At 41.3% G+C, this 17,169-nt stretch overlaps 1 protein-coding gene across 2 annotated transcripts in view; it reads left to right on the forward strand.

Annotated features, from left to right (window-relative positions):
• The window catches only part of mtx3 (metaxin 3), a 37,981-nt gene that overhangs the window by 10,121 nt on the left and 10,691 nt on the right, over positions 1-17,169 (forward strand). For both annotated transcript variants that reach the window (XM_060843503.1, XM_060843493.1), the window contains exons 5-6: positions 1,656-1,838; positions 10,818-10,894. In XM_060843503.1, the coding sequence (XP_060699486.1) occupies positions 1,656-1,838; positions 10,818-10,894 (260 nt within the window). The remainder of the gene's footprint in view (positions 1-1,655; positions 1,839-10,817; positions 10,895-17,169) is intronic.

Raw genomic sequence — 17,169 nt, forward strand, 5'->3', positions numbered from 1 at the left:
TAGAATAGCAAAGCAGGTTTAAGGGAATGAATCAAGATTAAAGTGGTGCTGGAAAAGCACAGCAGATCGAGCAGCAAAATCAATGTTTCGGGCTAAAGCTCTTTATCAGAAATGACTCTGATCTTTAGCATCTGAGTACCCACTTCGGCCTTAAAGGAATGAATGTCCTCCTCCTGCTCATATTTCTTATCACTCTAATGAAACTCCTGAATAAACCTGCAACTTTGGTTGGGGCTCCTCCTTCGTCAAATCTTGTGATAATCTGCCATTTAACCGTGTTGTCAGGATTTGTTTGACCACATTTTCCCACAGTAATAATTTGAATAATGATAGTTACTTCTAATGCTGCACATGTAAAAGAGATGTGTATTCATAAATATGTGTTTCTAAAATGGCACAACACCGAAGGTAATAAAAGTGCTAAAAAAACAGTAGTTTTCCCAGAGACAAATATTTCCTTGGCTTGTCCAAATAATCAAAAAAAATCTCTCACCCTTTTGCTTTGGAAAACCTTTTGATCTCTGTAAAATGAGGGCTATAAGAGAGACACATTTAAAAAGACTTTTAGCTTTTTATAAAGGGCAAGAAAGAGCCTGAAGAGACTTTAAAAAAATTAAAATCCAGTGAGTAAGTCCTTTAACAACAAGCAGGATGATTCACTGAAGTGCAGCAGTGCAGTGTTTCTGTAGAGAAGAAAGTGAGGTCTGCAGATGCTGGAGATCAGAGCTGAAAATGTGTTGCTGGAAAAGCACAGCAAGTCAGGCAGCATCCAAGGAACAGGAGAATCGACGTTTCGGGCATAAGCCCTTCTTCAGGAATGAGGAAGGTGTGCCATCCTTTCCTTCTGCTGTGGATCAAAGCAGCTTAATGAGTTGAACCAAACCTAACCCCATCCATTTTCTCCAGTTTTGTCACCAGTCAAGGAAATTGAAGAAATGCACATGTTAAAGATAGTGTATAATCTGTTCAGGGAATGTGGGTGTCACTGGCTTGGCTAACATTATTGCCCATCACTAAACCATATACCGGGACTTGTCATGTGTCAGGGCGAAAGTGAGGACTGCAGATGCTGGAGATCAGAGTCAAGATTAGAGTGGTGCTGGAAAAGCACAGCAGGTCAGGCAGCATCCGAGGAGCAGGAAAATCAACGTTTCGGGCAAAAGCTCCTCATTCCTGATGAAGGGCTTTTGCCCTAAACGTCAATTTTTCTGCTCCTCGGATGCTGCCTGACATGCTGTGCTTTTTCAGCACCACTCTAACCTTGTTATGTTCAGACAATTCCATTGTGAATTCTATTATAAATTAACATTCGATAAAGTCAAATGTTTAGAACACTTAGGAGTGTGAGAAGCTAGTGGACCTGAAAGGTACCTGTGTTAGATCTGAAGTATTTTAAAATGGACACTTATTTTTAATAGGAAACATTTTCTTTACATAATGAACAAGGCAAGATTAAACAGATCAATGAATCCTTTAATACTTCATTGTGATCTAATTCTGAGATAACTTGATTAAGTTTTAATACTTTCAGTGGCGAAGTGATTCAGTGTGCAATTCAGGATATTCTAAGGGAGCCAGCTCATCAGGCACATTTGACTTCACTGTTCAATCCATGTAATCGCAGATAAATTGAGTTTTATACCATTTCTATACAGCTGCATACTTTTTGGGTGGATATTGAAAATTACTGCAATCTGACCCGACCGTGGTTTGCTTCAAGAATCCCCTTTCCGTTGAACTTCTACTTACCAGGGCAGATGGCAAGATCTGCAATGAATCAGATAGTCCTAACCAAAGGAGAACCACCTTTGTATAACCTCAAGGAGGTGGAAGGACAGGTAAGAGGACAATCTAATCACTGCTCATTAATAGGTAATTTCATATCATTTTTTCTTTAGAAAGGCAAACAATACAAAATAGTTACATTTTAACAAATTAAAATTACATGAATCAATGCATTTATGTTTGAGTCCGTAGATGTAACACCTTCCTTTGTAATTTTTCATCACAACCTAATCAATTCAAACAATCCAAAGCATACAGAACCAACAGCAGTCAAAACCCTTATTCTCTCTAAGTGGGATATAGCTTGTATTCTAATTAAGACATTGAGGTGCGCATATCTGACCTCTTCATTATATGTGTTACATAGAACATAGAAAAATACAGCGCAGTACAGGCCCTTTGGCCCTCGATGTTGCGCCGATCCAAGCCCACCTAACCTACACTAGCCCATTATCCTCCATATGCCTATCCAATGCAAAGGGTCTTGTTAAATGCTTTTTGATAATCCTCTATCAGCCTACACCCATTGAATTAGTGACTTGTTTCTTATAGAACACATTTACCATTAAAAGCAAACAAGCTGCTTCACAGGAGAGATTGGAAGTTGGATTACGTACAAACACATGAATTAGAAACAATAGGCAGTAATTCAACATCTCAATCCTGCTCCCACATTCACTAAGATTCTGCCTGGTCTTGACATGGCCTCAACTCTACATTCCCCCTTGCCTCTGATTGACTGACTTGTTCATCACTAATTAAGGTTATCAAGCTATACATTCAAAATATTTAGTGACTGCCTCCAGAAGAGAGTTCCAAAGACTTTTAACCTCTCTGAGAAATCATTTCTCGTCTTCATCTTTTGACCCTTTTTGTTTGAAAAATGTTCTCACCTCTCCCATAAAAGTCCTACAGCATAGAAAAAGGTTAAAATTCTTTCAGTATTCACCTTGTCAATACATCTCAGGGTCCAAAGTCATCAAGTCATAGAGGTGTACAGCCACGAAAACAGACCTTCAGTCGAACTCGACCAGATATCCTAACCTAATGTAGTCCCATTTGCCAACACTTGGCCCATATTCCTCTAAACCCTTATTATTCATGTCCCCATCTGGATGCCTTTTAAATGCTGTAATTATACCAGCCTCTGGCAGCTCATTCCACACATGCACCACCCTCCCAGTGAAACCGTTGTCTCTTAGGTTCCTTTGAAATCTTTCCCCTCACCCTAAACCTATAGCCTCTAGTTCTGGACTCCCCCACCCCAGGGAAAAGACCTTGTCTGTTTATTCTATGCATGCCCCTCACGATTTTATAAACCTCTGTAAAGGTCACCTATCTGCCCCTGACGCTCCAGGGAAAAGACACCAGTGTTGTAGAGTCATAGAGATGTACAGCCTGGAAACATACCTTTTGGTCCAACCCGTCCATGCCGACCAAATATTCCAAATTGATCTAATCCCACCCGGGTTCAATTCCCACCTCAGGCGATTCTCTGTGTGGAGTTTCCACATTCTCCCCGTGTCTGAGTGTGTTTCCTCCAGGTGCTCCAGTTTCCTCCCAAAAATGTGCAGGTTAGGTGAATTGGCCATGCTAAACTGCCTGTAGTGTTAGGTGAAAGGGTAAATGTAGGGGAATGGGTCTGGGTGGGTTGCGCTTCAGCAAGTCGGTGTGGACTTGTTGGGCCGAAGGGTCTGTTTCCACACTGTAAGTAATATATCTAAATTTAATCTAAAACACCTGCCAGCATCCGGCCCATATCCCTCCAAACCCTTCCTATTCATATACCCATCCAAATGCCTTCTAAATGTTGCAATTGTATCAGCCCTCCACCACTTGCTCTGGCAGCTCATTCCATATACGTACCACCCTCTGCGTGAAAAAGTTGCCCCTTAGGTCCCTTTTATAAGAAAATAACTTTTTTGATTTAAGAGTTGAATTTCAATGTAGATAAATGGAAGCACTTGGTTGAGAAACTAGTAAACTCAAATTACAGTTCAAGAGAGAGTCTGTGTCATCTTAATAAGTATGGAAGTGAGAAAACTTAAGCAACTGGTGATCCCTCTCTGAGCTTTTTGTAGGGACAGGAGTAGGAAATAGTGGTACAGTGAAAATGTCACTGTGTTAGTAATCTGGAATTCCAGGCCAATGTTCTGGGGATATTGGTTCAAATCCCACCATGACAGATGGTAAAAATTTGAATTCAATTTAAAAAAAAGGAGAATTAAAATCCAGTGTAATGGTAACCATGTGACCACTTTTGATTGTCATTAAAAACCACCTAGGTGATGAATTTTAGTGAAGGAAATCACATATCCTTACCTGGTCTGGTATACACATGACTCTAGACCCACAACAATATGGTTGACTCAGGGTAATAAAGACGAGCAATAAATAACTACAACCCATGAACAAATTTAAAATAAAACTTCAATAAGAGTTTGAATTATCTCTGTAGTTCACAGATCAAAGAAGTTAAAGGCACTCTGTCAATATAGGAGTTTCTTTCTGGTACCAGCAAGTCTAAAAAGAGTCATTAACTCTAATTATTAATGTTGCTTAATGATAAAACATAATTAACATCCCAATTGGGTAAACTATTTAAAAATATAATGTTTGGAAATGAACATGCTGGATGTTCTGGAGCTCTATTTTTGAAGTATATAAAATGAGTCTGATCAATATATTCACAAGTTTTACTGATTTTTCATTCTGGGATTTCTGCTTGAAGACAGAACTTAGGTGTTTACCATTGCAATGGAGAAGGGGATAGGAAGACCATTTTTACAATCAAGTTATAGGTTTTCTAGAAATCTAAGAATATCATGGTCAGAGAGGTTTCAGCTTTGATCTTGCATAGTTTGCAGCTTACTAAAAACTGAGTGAGTATGTAAGCAAATAGGTGTTAGCCAGGTCTACAACTTAAGCAGAGAAAATATAGACTTTATAGTTCACCACCTGGAATGCAAACGGGAGTTCATGTTCGGTATGAAGTCTGAGTTTGTGAAGGTACACGTAGCTGTACACGTACATGTGGTGTGCCTGTGGGTAAGTACGAACTAAAAGGCAAATTGGGCATTGACTCTAAGTCCTGACAAAGTATAGCTGGTGGTGCTTGATTTGTTTAATTTCTTTAAATACATGCTATGAAGTTTGTTTTTATTTAAACATGTAGATAAGGAGCAGGAGGGTTAGAGTGATATTGAGGAACTTCTTTTCTCCCTGAGGATTGTGTGTATCTGACACTGACTGACTGCCTGAAAAGGTGGTGGAGACCTGGACTCTCAAGATACTTCAAAATTATTTAGTTGATTCTTGAAATAGTACACAAGGCTATGGATCAAGTTCTGGAGATTACAATAGATGGGCAATTGATGACATGATGGGCTATAGAGCCACTTTCCATGCTGTTAAAACTCTAATTCAATGTGGGAACATGTGGCGTAATTTATTTCTGCTAACAGGAGGGTATTCCCAATTCTCTTTAAACATTAATGGTCTCTGTAGTGATTGGAATAATGGTCTGGAGTTGTCTAGTTTGGTTGTCTCTTTTAATCTTTCCTTTCCTTACTTGGTATCTGTTTATTGTAAACCTGTCTATGAATCACCTTGCACTCAGGGAAGATGATGCTCTAGTGATAATATCACTGGCCTAGTCATCCAGAGACACAGGCTAATGCTCTGGGAACATCAGTTCAAATCCCACCAGAGAAGCAGGTGGAATATTAAATTCAAATAACTATTAAAAATATAATTATACAGTTATTTTTGTAGTTACCAGTATGGAGACTATGATCATTGTTATGAAAACCCATCTGGTTCACTAGTTTCCCTCAGAGATATATAAGTATGAAGCCTGTAGTTGGTAAGTGTACTGACCCCAAGCTCAGTGTGTGCAAACATCTTCTGTTAACTGTGTCTTTCATAACGGAACTAGTGCTTACAATCTTATGGGTTTAAACTCCTGATGATGATCAGCAAACCTGAGCAGGGCAGCTAATGGGCCTGAACTCAAAAGGAGTTGAACTCTGAATGCTATATTTTGTGTCTTTTCCCCATACGCGCCTATGGTCTAAAGCTACCAGATGTGTGCATTGCCCTTAGTTGAGATGAAAGGTCAGTAACTTGAGCTATTGAGCATAGTAACTCCTTTTTGTGTTTTATGTGTGAACTGGGGCAGCTGTGTGTGAGGTAGTACCACTATGGTGCTTGTCATACTATACTAGTGGCTGCAATGAAGTCACAGACGTTGAGTGCACAGAAGACATCAGGTGGTGATGCCTGACACGTGACCCCCTGTGTGATAGTCCCATGCAGTGGTGACCTTACAATGCTAACACACATTGGAACGTGCAGCGTCATGTAGACAGTGGCACAGTACAGGTCAGAGGGTCATAGTCATAGGATCATACAGCAATGAAACACACCCTTCAGTCCAACTTGTCTATGTCGACTATGTTTCCCAAACTAAACCAGTCCCATTTGCCTGCATTTGGCCCATATCTCTCGAAACACTTGCTCTCCATATACCTGTCCATATGTCTTTTAAATGTTGTAATTGCATCCGCCTCTACCACTTCCTTTGGCAGCTCATTCCATATACGCACATTACCCTCTGTGTGGAAAGGTTGCCCCTCAGGTCCCCTTTAAATCTTTCCCCACTCACCTTAAACCAATGCCCTCTAGTTTTGAACTCCCCAAGGGAAAAGGTCTTTCCTATTCACCTTATCTGTGCCTGTCATGATTTTATAAACCTCTAGAAGGTCACCCCTCAACCTCCAAAGATCCAGGGTAAAAAAAAGTCCCCAGCCTTTCCAGCCTCTCATAACTTAAACCCTCCATTTTCGCTAATATATGTGTAAATCTTTTCTACACCCTTTTCAATTTAATACATCCTTTCTATAGCAGGGCGGCCAGAATTGTATGCAGTGTTCCAAATATGGCCTCACCAGTGTCTTGTAAAGCTGCAAAATAACGTCCCAACTCTGTATGCAATGCCCTGACTGAGGATAGCATGCTAATCACCTTCACCACCCTATTTATCTGCTATGCCATCTTTAGACTGTGGGAGGAAACCAGAAGAAACTCTCGTATACATGGGGAGAATGTGCAAACTCCACACACACAGTTGCCTGAAGCTGGAATTGAACCTGGGTCCCTGGTGCTATGAGGCAGCAGTGCTAACCATTGAACCACCGTGCTGCCCCCATGGTTTCCAGGTGGCTTTAAGCACTATGCTCCATTCCCCTGAGCCTTTTTGTGGCTATGGAAATGATGCTGGATGACGCAGTGATGATTTCAGACTTACATACACACAGATACTCGCAACAAACTGTTCGGTCAAAGTGCAGATGTTTCTGTGGAAGCTGAGAGTCACCTAAAATCTGTCTGTGTCTCCAAAGTGCCCTCAACAAAGTTTCTGCAAAGTTGGCCCTTCTCAGCCTGGGGTCAGGCAGGGTGGAGGTGGGGGACCTGGTCACATTGAATCCACTGGGACATAGCCTTTCTCAGGATTGTAATGTCCTCCCTAAACAACACTGCTGAACATCTTTCTTTCCATTCCCTTCCAATGTTCCTGAACACCCCACCTTCAGGAATATTGAATACCTTGTGGTTTCTCTGAATCAAATCTCTGTTAGATCCATAACCACATACTTTTACCTGGAAATCTGCAGCAATGACTCATGAATTTTATTTACCACACTCAGTGCATTCACTTAGCTGCTATAGAATGATTGTATCTCTCTGTTTTCCTGCCTCCTCCTGTTCATCTATTATTCTATATCCCTGTGCAGTCTTTCCCTGTATTTTGTAAAGCCTATTATTCCTCTCTGATATTAGCTTCTACTTTACACTTGGGTTGAAGAAACAAAACAAATAGACAAAGTGTATTTCAAAGAGTGAGAGGTGGAGATTTCTCAGGGTACAAAGGGACGTGGGTGTTCTTGTTTATGCGTCACATGTAAGTACAGCAAGCAAGTTAACAAAACAATGACTGGTTGGTATTTTTTTGCAAGGGGCTTTGGTTACAGGAGTAAAGACATCTTGTTGCAGTTATATAAAGCCTTGGCGAGCCCTCAGCTGGAGGACTGCGTCCAGCTCTGGTCTCCCTAGCCAAGGACTTGTCAGAGTACACAGTTTGCTACCGTATGTCTCTAAGCAGGCATACCCTCACCTAAGCAGGCATTTCATACCCTCACTACCCCTTATATGAAAACGGACTTTACCACATTACCCTTGCTTCTTTTAAACACCACTTTAAATCTCTGTCCTTCTCATTCTTGTTCCTTTTATGGGTGAGAACAGCTTCTCCCTATCTATTCCATCCAGCCCGCACTTAGGTGAAGCATTTCAAATTAATCATACATTGTTTAAGTATTAATTTCTCTTCAGATGTGAGCCATTTTTAAACAGCTATAGTCCTACGAATGTGCAAGGGGCAAAATCTAATTAGCAAACAAAAACCTTTATTTCATCCTCTATTCGGTTACCTCTGAAGGGGGTCACATAATATTCCAGAATGCAGGATTGTCTGAACTAAAATTGTCTATGTGCCACTTCCCGGTAAAATTTTGTCTTGACTGGAGAAGCTGCCTTCACCTGAGAGATTGTGAGCATCAGACTGAATCATTAGGCTCTAAAATGTGCCGCCAAAAGTAAATTGGTTATTTTAAATACTGAAACTGAACTGCACAATGATTCAATTGCACCAGAAAGGAGTAAGGAGAGGGAAAACAAGAATGATCTGGAAATAGAGAGACAAAGAGGTTGGGGAGAGAGAGAGAAAAAGCAGGAAAAGGGGAGAGAGAGAGAGAGAGAAAGAAAGAAAGAAAGAAAGTGAGAGAGAGAGCGTCATTATTAGTTCTGGCACACTGCATGCAGTGTAAAACTCCAGATGTTTCTCTTTGTTTCCTGCCACCATTCACTTTAACAGTGGACCATTTACTGAATATATCACCTCTCCTCAGATTCCATTAACGTTAAGTATATCAGAGGAATGGAACTAAAAAAGTCTGGAAATCCATGGTCAACTATTCTTTCATTCAACCTCTCGTGCAATAGAGCCGAGTTCTTTTGAGTTGCCCATGGGTGCTGACCTTCACAGCTATCTCTGGCTCGGTAACCTTTATCAGTTGGCATGACCTCTTTGTGCCCACCGTTTTCTCTTGGACAGCTTGTAGAAGAGTCTCCAAGGAACCTTTGCTGAAACCTGGCTCTGCCTTTTTTTTTGTCTGGTCTCTGACATCTCCAGGAGTGGGTAGGATCATGGGCAGAGACTGAGTGATGCTGCTTAGTTGCAGAAACTGAAGTGCATTGTGGATGCCTTTTTAAATACAGTGTCTGTACATTGGAACTTAGATCCCAATGGGCTTCAGAATTTCCAGCATGTAAAATGTGACATCTTATATGCATGTGCATATCTAATGAGTTGAGGAGAACATAATCTTACTCACCTCATTTTTGAAGCCCCTCCTGCTGTTTGGATCCAGAGTGAGTAATACTTATGCTGCAAATGTGTTGCTGGTCAAAGCACAGCAGGTAAGGCAGCATCTCAGGAATAGAGAATTCGACGTTTCGAGCATAAGCCCTTCATCAGGAATAAGAGAGAGAGCCAAGCAGGCTGAGATAAAAGGTAGGGAGGAGGGACTAGGGGGAGGGTCCACAGAGAGAACATTCTGTCTAATGTGTCCTTATCTCAAAGAGCTGCTAAATCATCCACGACCAATATTAGGAAGCTCCACTTTGTACTGAGTGATTGACATATGAAATGGTTATCTAGGGGAAGTTGTAAAGCCAAATCCTCTTCAATATTTCAAGTGACTATGATGCAGATACTCCAGGTGCCTTTGGAAGAATGAGTCATGGGTCAAGGAGAAGATTTTTAGAAATTTAGGTAACAATGGGTCAATAATGGTATGGATTCTTTGTTATATTGGTCTAATGAGCTTTTATAGTGAATTTCAAAATGGATTGCCTTCATTAACTTCTCTGATATTAATTTTCTCAACATCAAGTAATTTAACATAGCCCACTTCAATTCAGTATTAAGCTGGCCTCAGCTGTGTTATTTGGTTTCTATCAAAAGCTCCCGACTATGAACCAGTTCCATTCGTGTCTGCAGATACGCTGATTAAATCAAATGGAAAGAAGCCAAAAGTTCAATCAAGAGTTTAAATCCCATGTATTTTATCCTTTGCCAAAATTGCTGACTTCCACTTTTGTAATATTGCTTCCTTCTTCCCCACTCTTTACTAGAACTTCTGTCTGTGTTTCAGCTGCCTTCAGCCTTGCCTTTTCAATCCTCTGATCACTAAACTCTTGAGCTCCACCGTGCAACTTTTCCAAAATTTAGCTCCTATATTACATATCTGCACTCTCTCTGCTTTCTAGCACATCAAATTCAAAGTCTTCCAGCTTAATTGAAAATTATACCCTCCCCTTCCCTGTCACAATACAGGCCGGCTTTGAACTGCATTTAGTGTCTGGCTTATGTACTCAGGATAAGAAAGAACACTCTTGAGAGTCTATCCCAGTATTTCACTGCAGCTGAAAAACTGTTTGACTATGATGTGCCTTGCAGATCTACATAAGGATACCGAGGGTATGTGTAGCTATTTGGAGACTTACGACCTATTTACAAATGAGAAATTTGCAATCTCATTGCACTGTGCTTAACCACAGGATCAATTGAACAGCACAATTGTTATCAATGATTCTGCGATACGGGGAGGAGAATAAATTGGCACAATTATTCTTTTTGATTACGGTAATTGACTCTGGAGGAACAGTGTACTTGTACTAAGAGATTTGGGTTTGACTATAATCTACCTTGTATGTGATTTGTCTGCTAACTCTTCCTATATACAGTTTAGCTTAAAATTGTGGCAATGTGTGAATTATTTTGGGCATCAAGAAAGTGCTATTTTAAAGATCTCATTAAAATCCATACTACTCCTATTTCTTGGTGCGATATGTTAAATAATTAACTTTCTAACTGTCTCAACTCTGTTTCTGCGGCATGTTTTGAACAGATCTACAGAGATGCCAAAGAGTGTCTGAACCTTCTATCCTACAGATTGGGAACATCAAATTTCTTCTTTGGGAAAATGTGAGTATTGATGAGGAAGAAGTGTCAGGGAAATTATAGCTATAAACCCTCCCAGTTTGTGCTCTAATTATCCTCCTCCCTGATTGGTTGTTGAGGGTTTTTCTGTCTCTGAACTACTATAGGTGCTCCTTTGTCCCTCATCTCCATCTTGGCAATTGAGCCTTTGATTTTCCATGAGATGGAAAGAGGATGGATGTGGAGGCATGAACAGTACACTGTTGTGTTCATAATATTACAACTGCAGAACAGCCACGGATTGTTTACATCTACTTTTTAATGTGAGTTAGTCTTGTGTATGCTTCTAAGACAGTGCACATTTGTAAACTAAGTAAACCATTCTTGGAACTCGATGTGCAAATCTGATTTCCCTGCCCTAAGAAGGATGTTGTGAAACTTGAAGGGGTTCAGAAAAGAAGGATGTTGCCAGGGTTGGAGGATTTGAGCTATAGGGAGAGGCTGAACAGGCTGGAGCATTTTTTCCCTGGAGCATTGGAGGCTGAGGAGTGACCTTTAGAGGTTTATAAAATCATGAGAGGCATGGATTGGGTAAATATACAAGGTTTTTACCCTAGAGTGAAGGAGTCCACAAGTAGAGAGCATAGATTTAAGGTGAGAGGGGAAAGATTTGTAAGGGATAACATTTTCATGCGGAGGGTGGTATGTGTAGGGAGTGAACTGCCAGGGGAAGTGGTGGAGGCTGGTACAATTACAAATTTAAAAGGCATCTGGGTGGTTATGTGAATAGGTAGGGTTAAAAGAAATCTGGGCCAAATGCTAACAAATAGGACTAGGTAAATTTAGGTATCTGTTTAGCAGTTGAACTGAAGGGGCTGTTTCTGTGCTGTCTGTGTGTGTGTGTGTATGTATAAACTCTAAATATAGAAAATGCTGGAAATATTTAGCAGGTCAGGAAGTGAGGAGAGAGCCATTGTTGATGTTTCAGTTAGTTTTTCTTCAGAATGCAGATTTTGCTGTTGTGAGCTAGTTATCTGTGTCCACATTTTAGATGTACATAGAAAGAAAATTAGGAGACTGCAGTGCTAAACCATTAGACACTGGTGCTTTCTGATACAATGTTGAACTAGTTAGAGATAGCATGGAGGATGTCTTCTCAGTCAATTTCCAAATTAAGGCTAGCAAATTAATCTACACCTGAAGGTTTTATACAGTTGCTAATTCAGCTGTTTGAGCAGGGATGTCTTGCTGCAATTATATAAAGTCTTAGTGAGATCACACCTGGAATGTTGTGTACAGTTTCAGTCTCCTTATCTGAGGAAAGGTGTTTTGGTTATGGAGAGAGTGCAGCTACGGTTTACCAGACTGATTCCTGGGATGGCAGGACTGACATATGAAGAGGGACTGGATGAGTCAGGACTATATTCACTGGAGTTTAGAAGAATGATGGGAGATCACGCAGAAACCTATAAAATTCTAACAGGACTTAATGGTAAACGCAGGAAGGATTCTCCTGATATTTGGGAAGTAGAGAACTGGGGGTCACATCCTTAAGGATAGGGGGTAGGTATTTTAGGAATAAGATGAGAAATTTCTTCTCCCAGAATGTGGTGAGCTCCTAGAATACTGTGAGCTTATGGAACTCTCTGCCACAGAAAGGCCCAAACATTTGAATGTTGTCAAGATGGATTTTGATATAGTTATTAAGACTTAGGAGATCAAAGGGTATGGGGAGAACTTGAATTAAAGTGCATGTATCAAATGAACTGCTAGAGCAAATGGTGGAGGCTGGTACAATTACAACATTTTAAAGGCATTTGGATGGATACATGAATAGGAAGAGTTTGGAGGGAAATAGTCCAAATGCTGGCAAATGGGGCTGGAATATCTGGTTGGCATGGACAAGTTGGAAAGAAAGGTCTGTTTCCATGCTGTACATCTCTATGACTCTAATTAGGTTTATTGTCACATGTACTCACGAGTACAAAGTTCACAAAGTTGCCACTTATGGCACCATCTTCAGTACAAAGGTACCTAGGTACAGGATCTTAGGAATAAATTAGAAAAATAAAGAAATATAAAGTTCAGCATTGTAATCCTTTGTGCCATCTTAAGTACAAGGTGCCTAGATACAGCGAACAGGATACCGAGTTGGAGGATCAGCCAGGAACATATTGAAGGTGGGAGCAGGTTCAAAAGACTGAGTGTCCTACTCCTCCTCCCACTTTCTGTTTCTATGCAACCAAATTGCCAACACATCTTCCAAACAAGGTACTGTGTAAGCAATCCCACTCATTGTGTTCTGTGTATTAATATTTTACATTTTTGATGATTTTATGTATCTGACTGAATTTTGTTTTGGCAAAAGTTCTGATGTTGTGGGTGGACTGGAAATTCATGTCACCTGCATGTAATATTTGTTTTGCAACTGTATACATACTTATTTCAAAAGTCCTGCAGCATGAACCATCCTTTTAAAGGTTTTTATATTGAATTTTGCAATGGATTAGTATCTTTTTTACTTGCTTTTCTATACAAACTAACTTTTAAATAAATCTAACCCAGAATTACTGTTTAAGAAGGGTGGTAAGGTCAAGCCAGGGAGTTATAGATCAATGAACCTGACATCAGTGGTGGGCAGTTGTTGGTGGGAATCCTGAAGGACAGGATGTGTATGTATTTGGAAAGGCAAGGACTGATTCAGAATAGTCAACGTGGCTTTGTGCGTGGGAAATCATGTCTCACAAACTTGATTGAGTTTTTTTAAGTAACAAAGAGAATTGATGAGGGCAGAGCAGTATATGTGATCTATATGGACTCCAGTAAGGCATTCGACAAGGCTCCCCATGAGAGACTGGTTAGCAAGGTTAGATCTCACGGAAGTGACCAGTGGAGTGCCACAAGGATCAGTGCTGTGTCCACTACTTTTCATCATTTATATAAATGATTTGGATACGAGAATAAGAGGTATAGTTAGTAAGTTTGCAGATGACATCAAAATTGGAGGTGCAGTGAACAGCAAAGATTACAACAGGATCTGGACCAGATGGGCCAATGGACTGAGAAGTGGCAGATGGAGTTTAATTTAGATAAATGCGAGGTGGTGCATTTTGGGAAAACAAATCTTAGCAGGACTCATACATGCAGTGGTAAGGTCCTAGGGAATGTTGCTGAACGAAGAGACCTTGGAGTGAAGGTTCATATTTCCTTGGAGGTAGAGTCACAGGTAGATAGGATAGTGAAGAAGCCGTTTGGTATGCTTTCTTTTATTGGTCAGAGTATTGAGTACAGGAGTTGGGAGGTCATGTTGCGGCTGTGCAGGACATTGGTTAGGCTACTGTTAGAACATTGCGTGCAGTTCTGGTCTCCTTCCTATCGGAAAAATGTGAAACTTGAAAAGGTTTAGAAAAGATTTACAAGGATTGGAGGACTTGAGCAATAGGGAGAGGCTGAACAGGTTGGGGCTGTTTTCCCTGGAGTGTCAGAGGCTGAGAGGTGACCTTATAGAGATTTACAAAATTATGAGGGGCATGGATAGGATAAATAGACAAAGTCTTTTCCCTGGAATGGGGGAGTCCAGAACAAGAGGGCATAGGTTTAGGGTGAGAGGGGAAAGATATAAAAGAGACCTAAGGGGCAACTTTTTCACACAGAGGGTGGTACGTGTATAGAATGACCTGCCAAAGGAAGTAGTGGAGGCCGGTACAATTACAACATTTAAAAGACACCTGGGTAGGTATATGAATAGGAAGGTTTGGAGGGATATGGGCTGGGTGCTGGGACTAGATTGTGTTGGGATATCTGGTCGGCCCGGACGGGTTGGACCAAAGGGTTTATTTCTGTGCCATACATCTCTACGACTAATAATAGCTCAGTGTTGTATCTTGGGTGATTAGCTAATACGGTGGCTGTTCCATTTGATCTCTGCTGTATGAGATACAGGATAATTATCATTGCTGTTTTTAGATCTTGTGCACAAAGGATCTGCTGGTTTATTTTAAATTTTAAACAGCTCATGCAGATCTACGATGTAACTATTAAAGCAAACACTAAAATCAAGTGATTCTGCAAACATATTACGGGCACAAGAATAATTAGGGAGAGAATAGGGCCCTTTAAGATCAATGTAGCTGTCTATGTAAGGAACCACAGGAGATGGGGAGAATCCTAAATGAGTATTTCGCATCAGTATTTACAGTGGAGAAAGACATGGAAGCTAGGGAACTCAGGGAGAAAAATAGTGATGTTTTGAAAAGGTCCGTATTACAGAAGAAGTGCTGCTGGAGGTTTTAAAGCATATAGTGGTAGATAAATCCCCAGGATCTGATCCCAGGACATGGTGGTAAACTAGAGAAGAATGTGTAGCAGGGCCCATAGCAGAGATATTTGTATCATCAACAACCACGAATAAGGTGCCGGAAGACTGGAAGGTGTCTGATGTTGTGCCATTATTTAAGAAGGCTGCAAGGAAAAACCAGAGAACTACAGACCGCTGATTCTGACATCAGTGGTGGGTAAGTTGTTGGAGGGGATGCTGAGAGACAGGATCTACATGCATATGGAAAGGCAGGGACTAATTAGGGATAGTCAGTCTGGCTTTTTGCAGGGGAAATAGTGTCTCACAAGTTTGATTGAGATTTTTGGAGAGGTGACGAAGAAGGTGGATGAAGGCAGCGTGGTAGACATTGTCTACATGGATTTTAGCAAAGCCTTCAACAAGGTTCCGCACGATAGACTGGTTAGAAAGGTTAAGTTACATGGGATTCAGGGAGAGCTAGCCAATTGGCTTGTTGGTGGGAGACAGAAGGAGAAACTGCAGATGCTGGAGAATCAGGAAAGGGTGGCGCTGGAAAAGCACAGCAGGTCAGACAGGACCAGAGGAACAAGAGAGTTGATGTTTCGGGCATAAGCCCTTGATCAGTAATGTGGAGTGGGAAGAGGGCTGAGAGATAAATGTGGAGTTGGGACTGGGGGGATGATAAGTGGGATGGCAAAAGGTGGACGCAGGTGGGAGGTAATTGTGATAGGTCGCTGGGGAGGTTGGAGCAGTTAAGTTTCAAGGAAGATGGACAGGTACTATAGGTCAAGAGAGCGGTGCTGAGTTGGAGGGTTGGATCTGGGATGAGGTGGGAGGAGCAGAGATGAGGAAACTAGTGAAGTTGATGTTGATTCCATGTGGTAGAATGCACCCAAGGTGGAAGGTGAAGCGTTCTTCCTCAAGTCGTCGGGTGGCTTAGATTTGGCAATGGAGGAGGCCCAGGACTTGCATGTCCTTGGGGCAGTGGGAGAGGAGTTGAAGTGGTCAGCTACAGGACGATGGGGTTGTTTTGTGCCTATGTCCCAGAGATGTGCCCTGAAACGCATCCTGTTTCACCAATGCAGAGGAGACCACATTGAGAGCAATGGACACAGCAGATAAGGTGGGTGGATGTGCGGGAAAATCTCTGCTGGATGTGGTCGGTCACATCTCTGCCAGAACAATTGAAATGTGGAGCTTATTCAAGGAACAGCTACTGCGTATCCTTGATCAGTATGTACCTGTCAGGCAGGGAGGAACTGGTCGAGCGAGGGAGCCGTGGTTTATTAAAGAAGTTGAATCTCTTGTCAAGAGGAAGAACAAAGCTTATGTTAGGATGAAATGTGAAGGCTCAGTTAGGGTGTGAGAGAGTTACAGGTTAGCCAGGAAAGACCTAAAGAGAGAGCTAAGAAGAGCAAGGAGGGGGCATGAGAATTCATTGGCAGATAGGCTCAAGGAAAACTCTAAAACTTTCTAAAGGTATATCAGGAATAAAAGAATCACAAGAGAAAGATTTAGGGCCAATCAAGGATAGTAGTGGGAAGTTGTGTGTGGAGTCCGAGGAGATAGGGGACATGCTAAGTGAATATTTTTCGTCATTACTCACACTGGAAAAAGACAGCGTTGTTGAGGAGAGTACTGAGATGTAGGCTATTAGACTAGATAGGATTGAGGTTCACAAGAAGGAGGTGTTAGCATTTCTGGGAAATGTGAAAATAGATAAGACCCCTGGGCCTGATGGTATTTATCCTAGGAATCTCTAGGAAGCCAGGGAGGAGATTGCTGACTCTATGGCTTTGATCTTTATGGATGTAGGTTTGCTCACTGTGCTGCAAGGTTTGTTTTCAAATGTTTTGTCACCATACTAGGTAACATCTTCAGTGAGCCTCTGGATGAAACACTGGTGGTATAGCCTGCTTTCTGTTTATGTGTTTGGGTTTCCTTGGGTTGGTGATGGCATTTCCTCTGGTGATGTCAATGAGATCCAAGTCAATGTGTTTGTTGATAGAGTTCCGGTTGGAAT

Source organism: Hemiscyllium ocellatum, chromosome 2, assembly GCF_020745735.1.
Source record: "Hemiscyllium ocellatum isolate sHemOce1 chromosome 2, sHemOce1.pat.X.cur, whole genome shotgun sequence".
Classification (NCBI taxonomy): Eukaryota; Metazoa; Chordata; class Chondrichthyes; order Orectolobiformes; family Hemiscylliidae; genus Hemiscyllium; species Hemiscyllium ocellatum.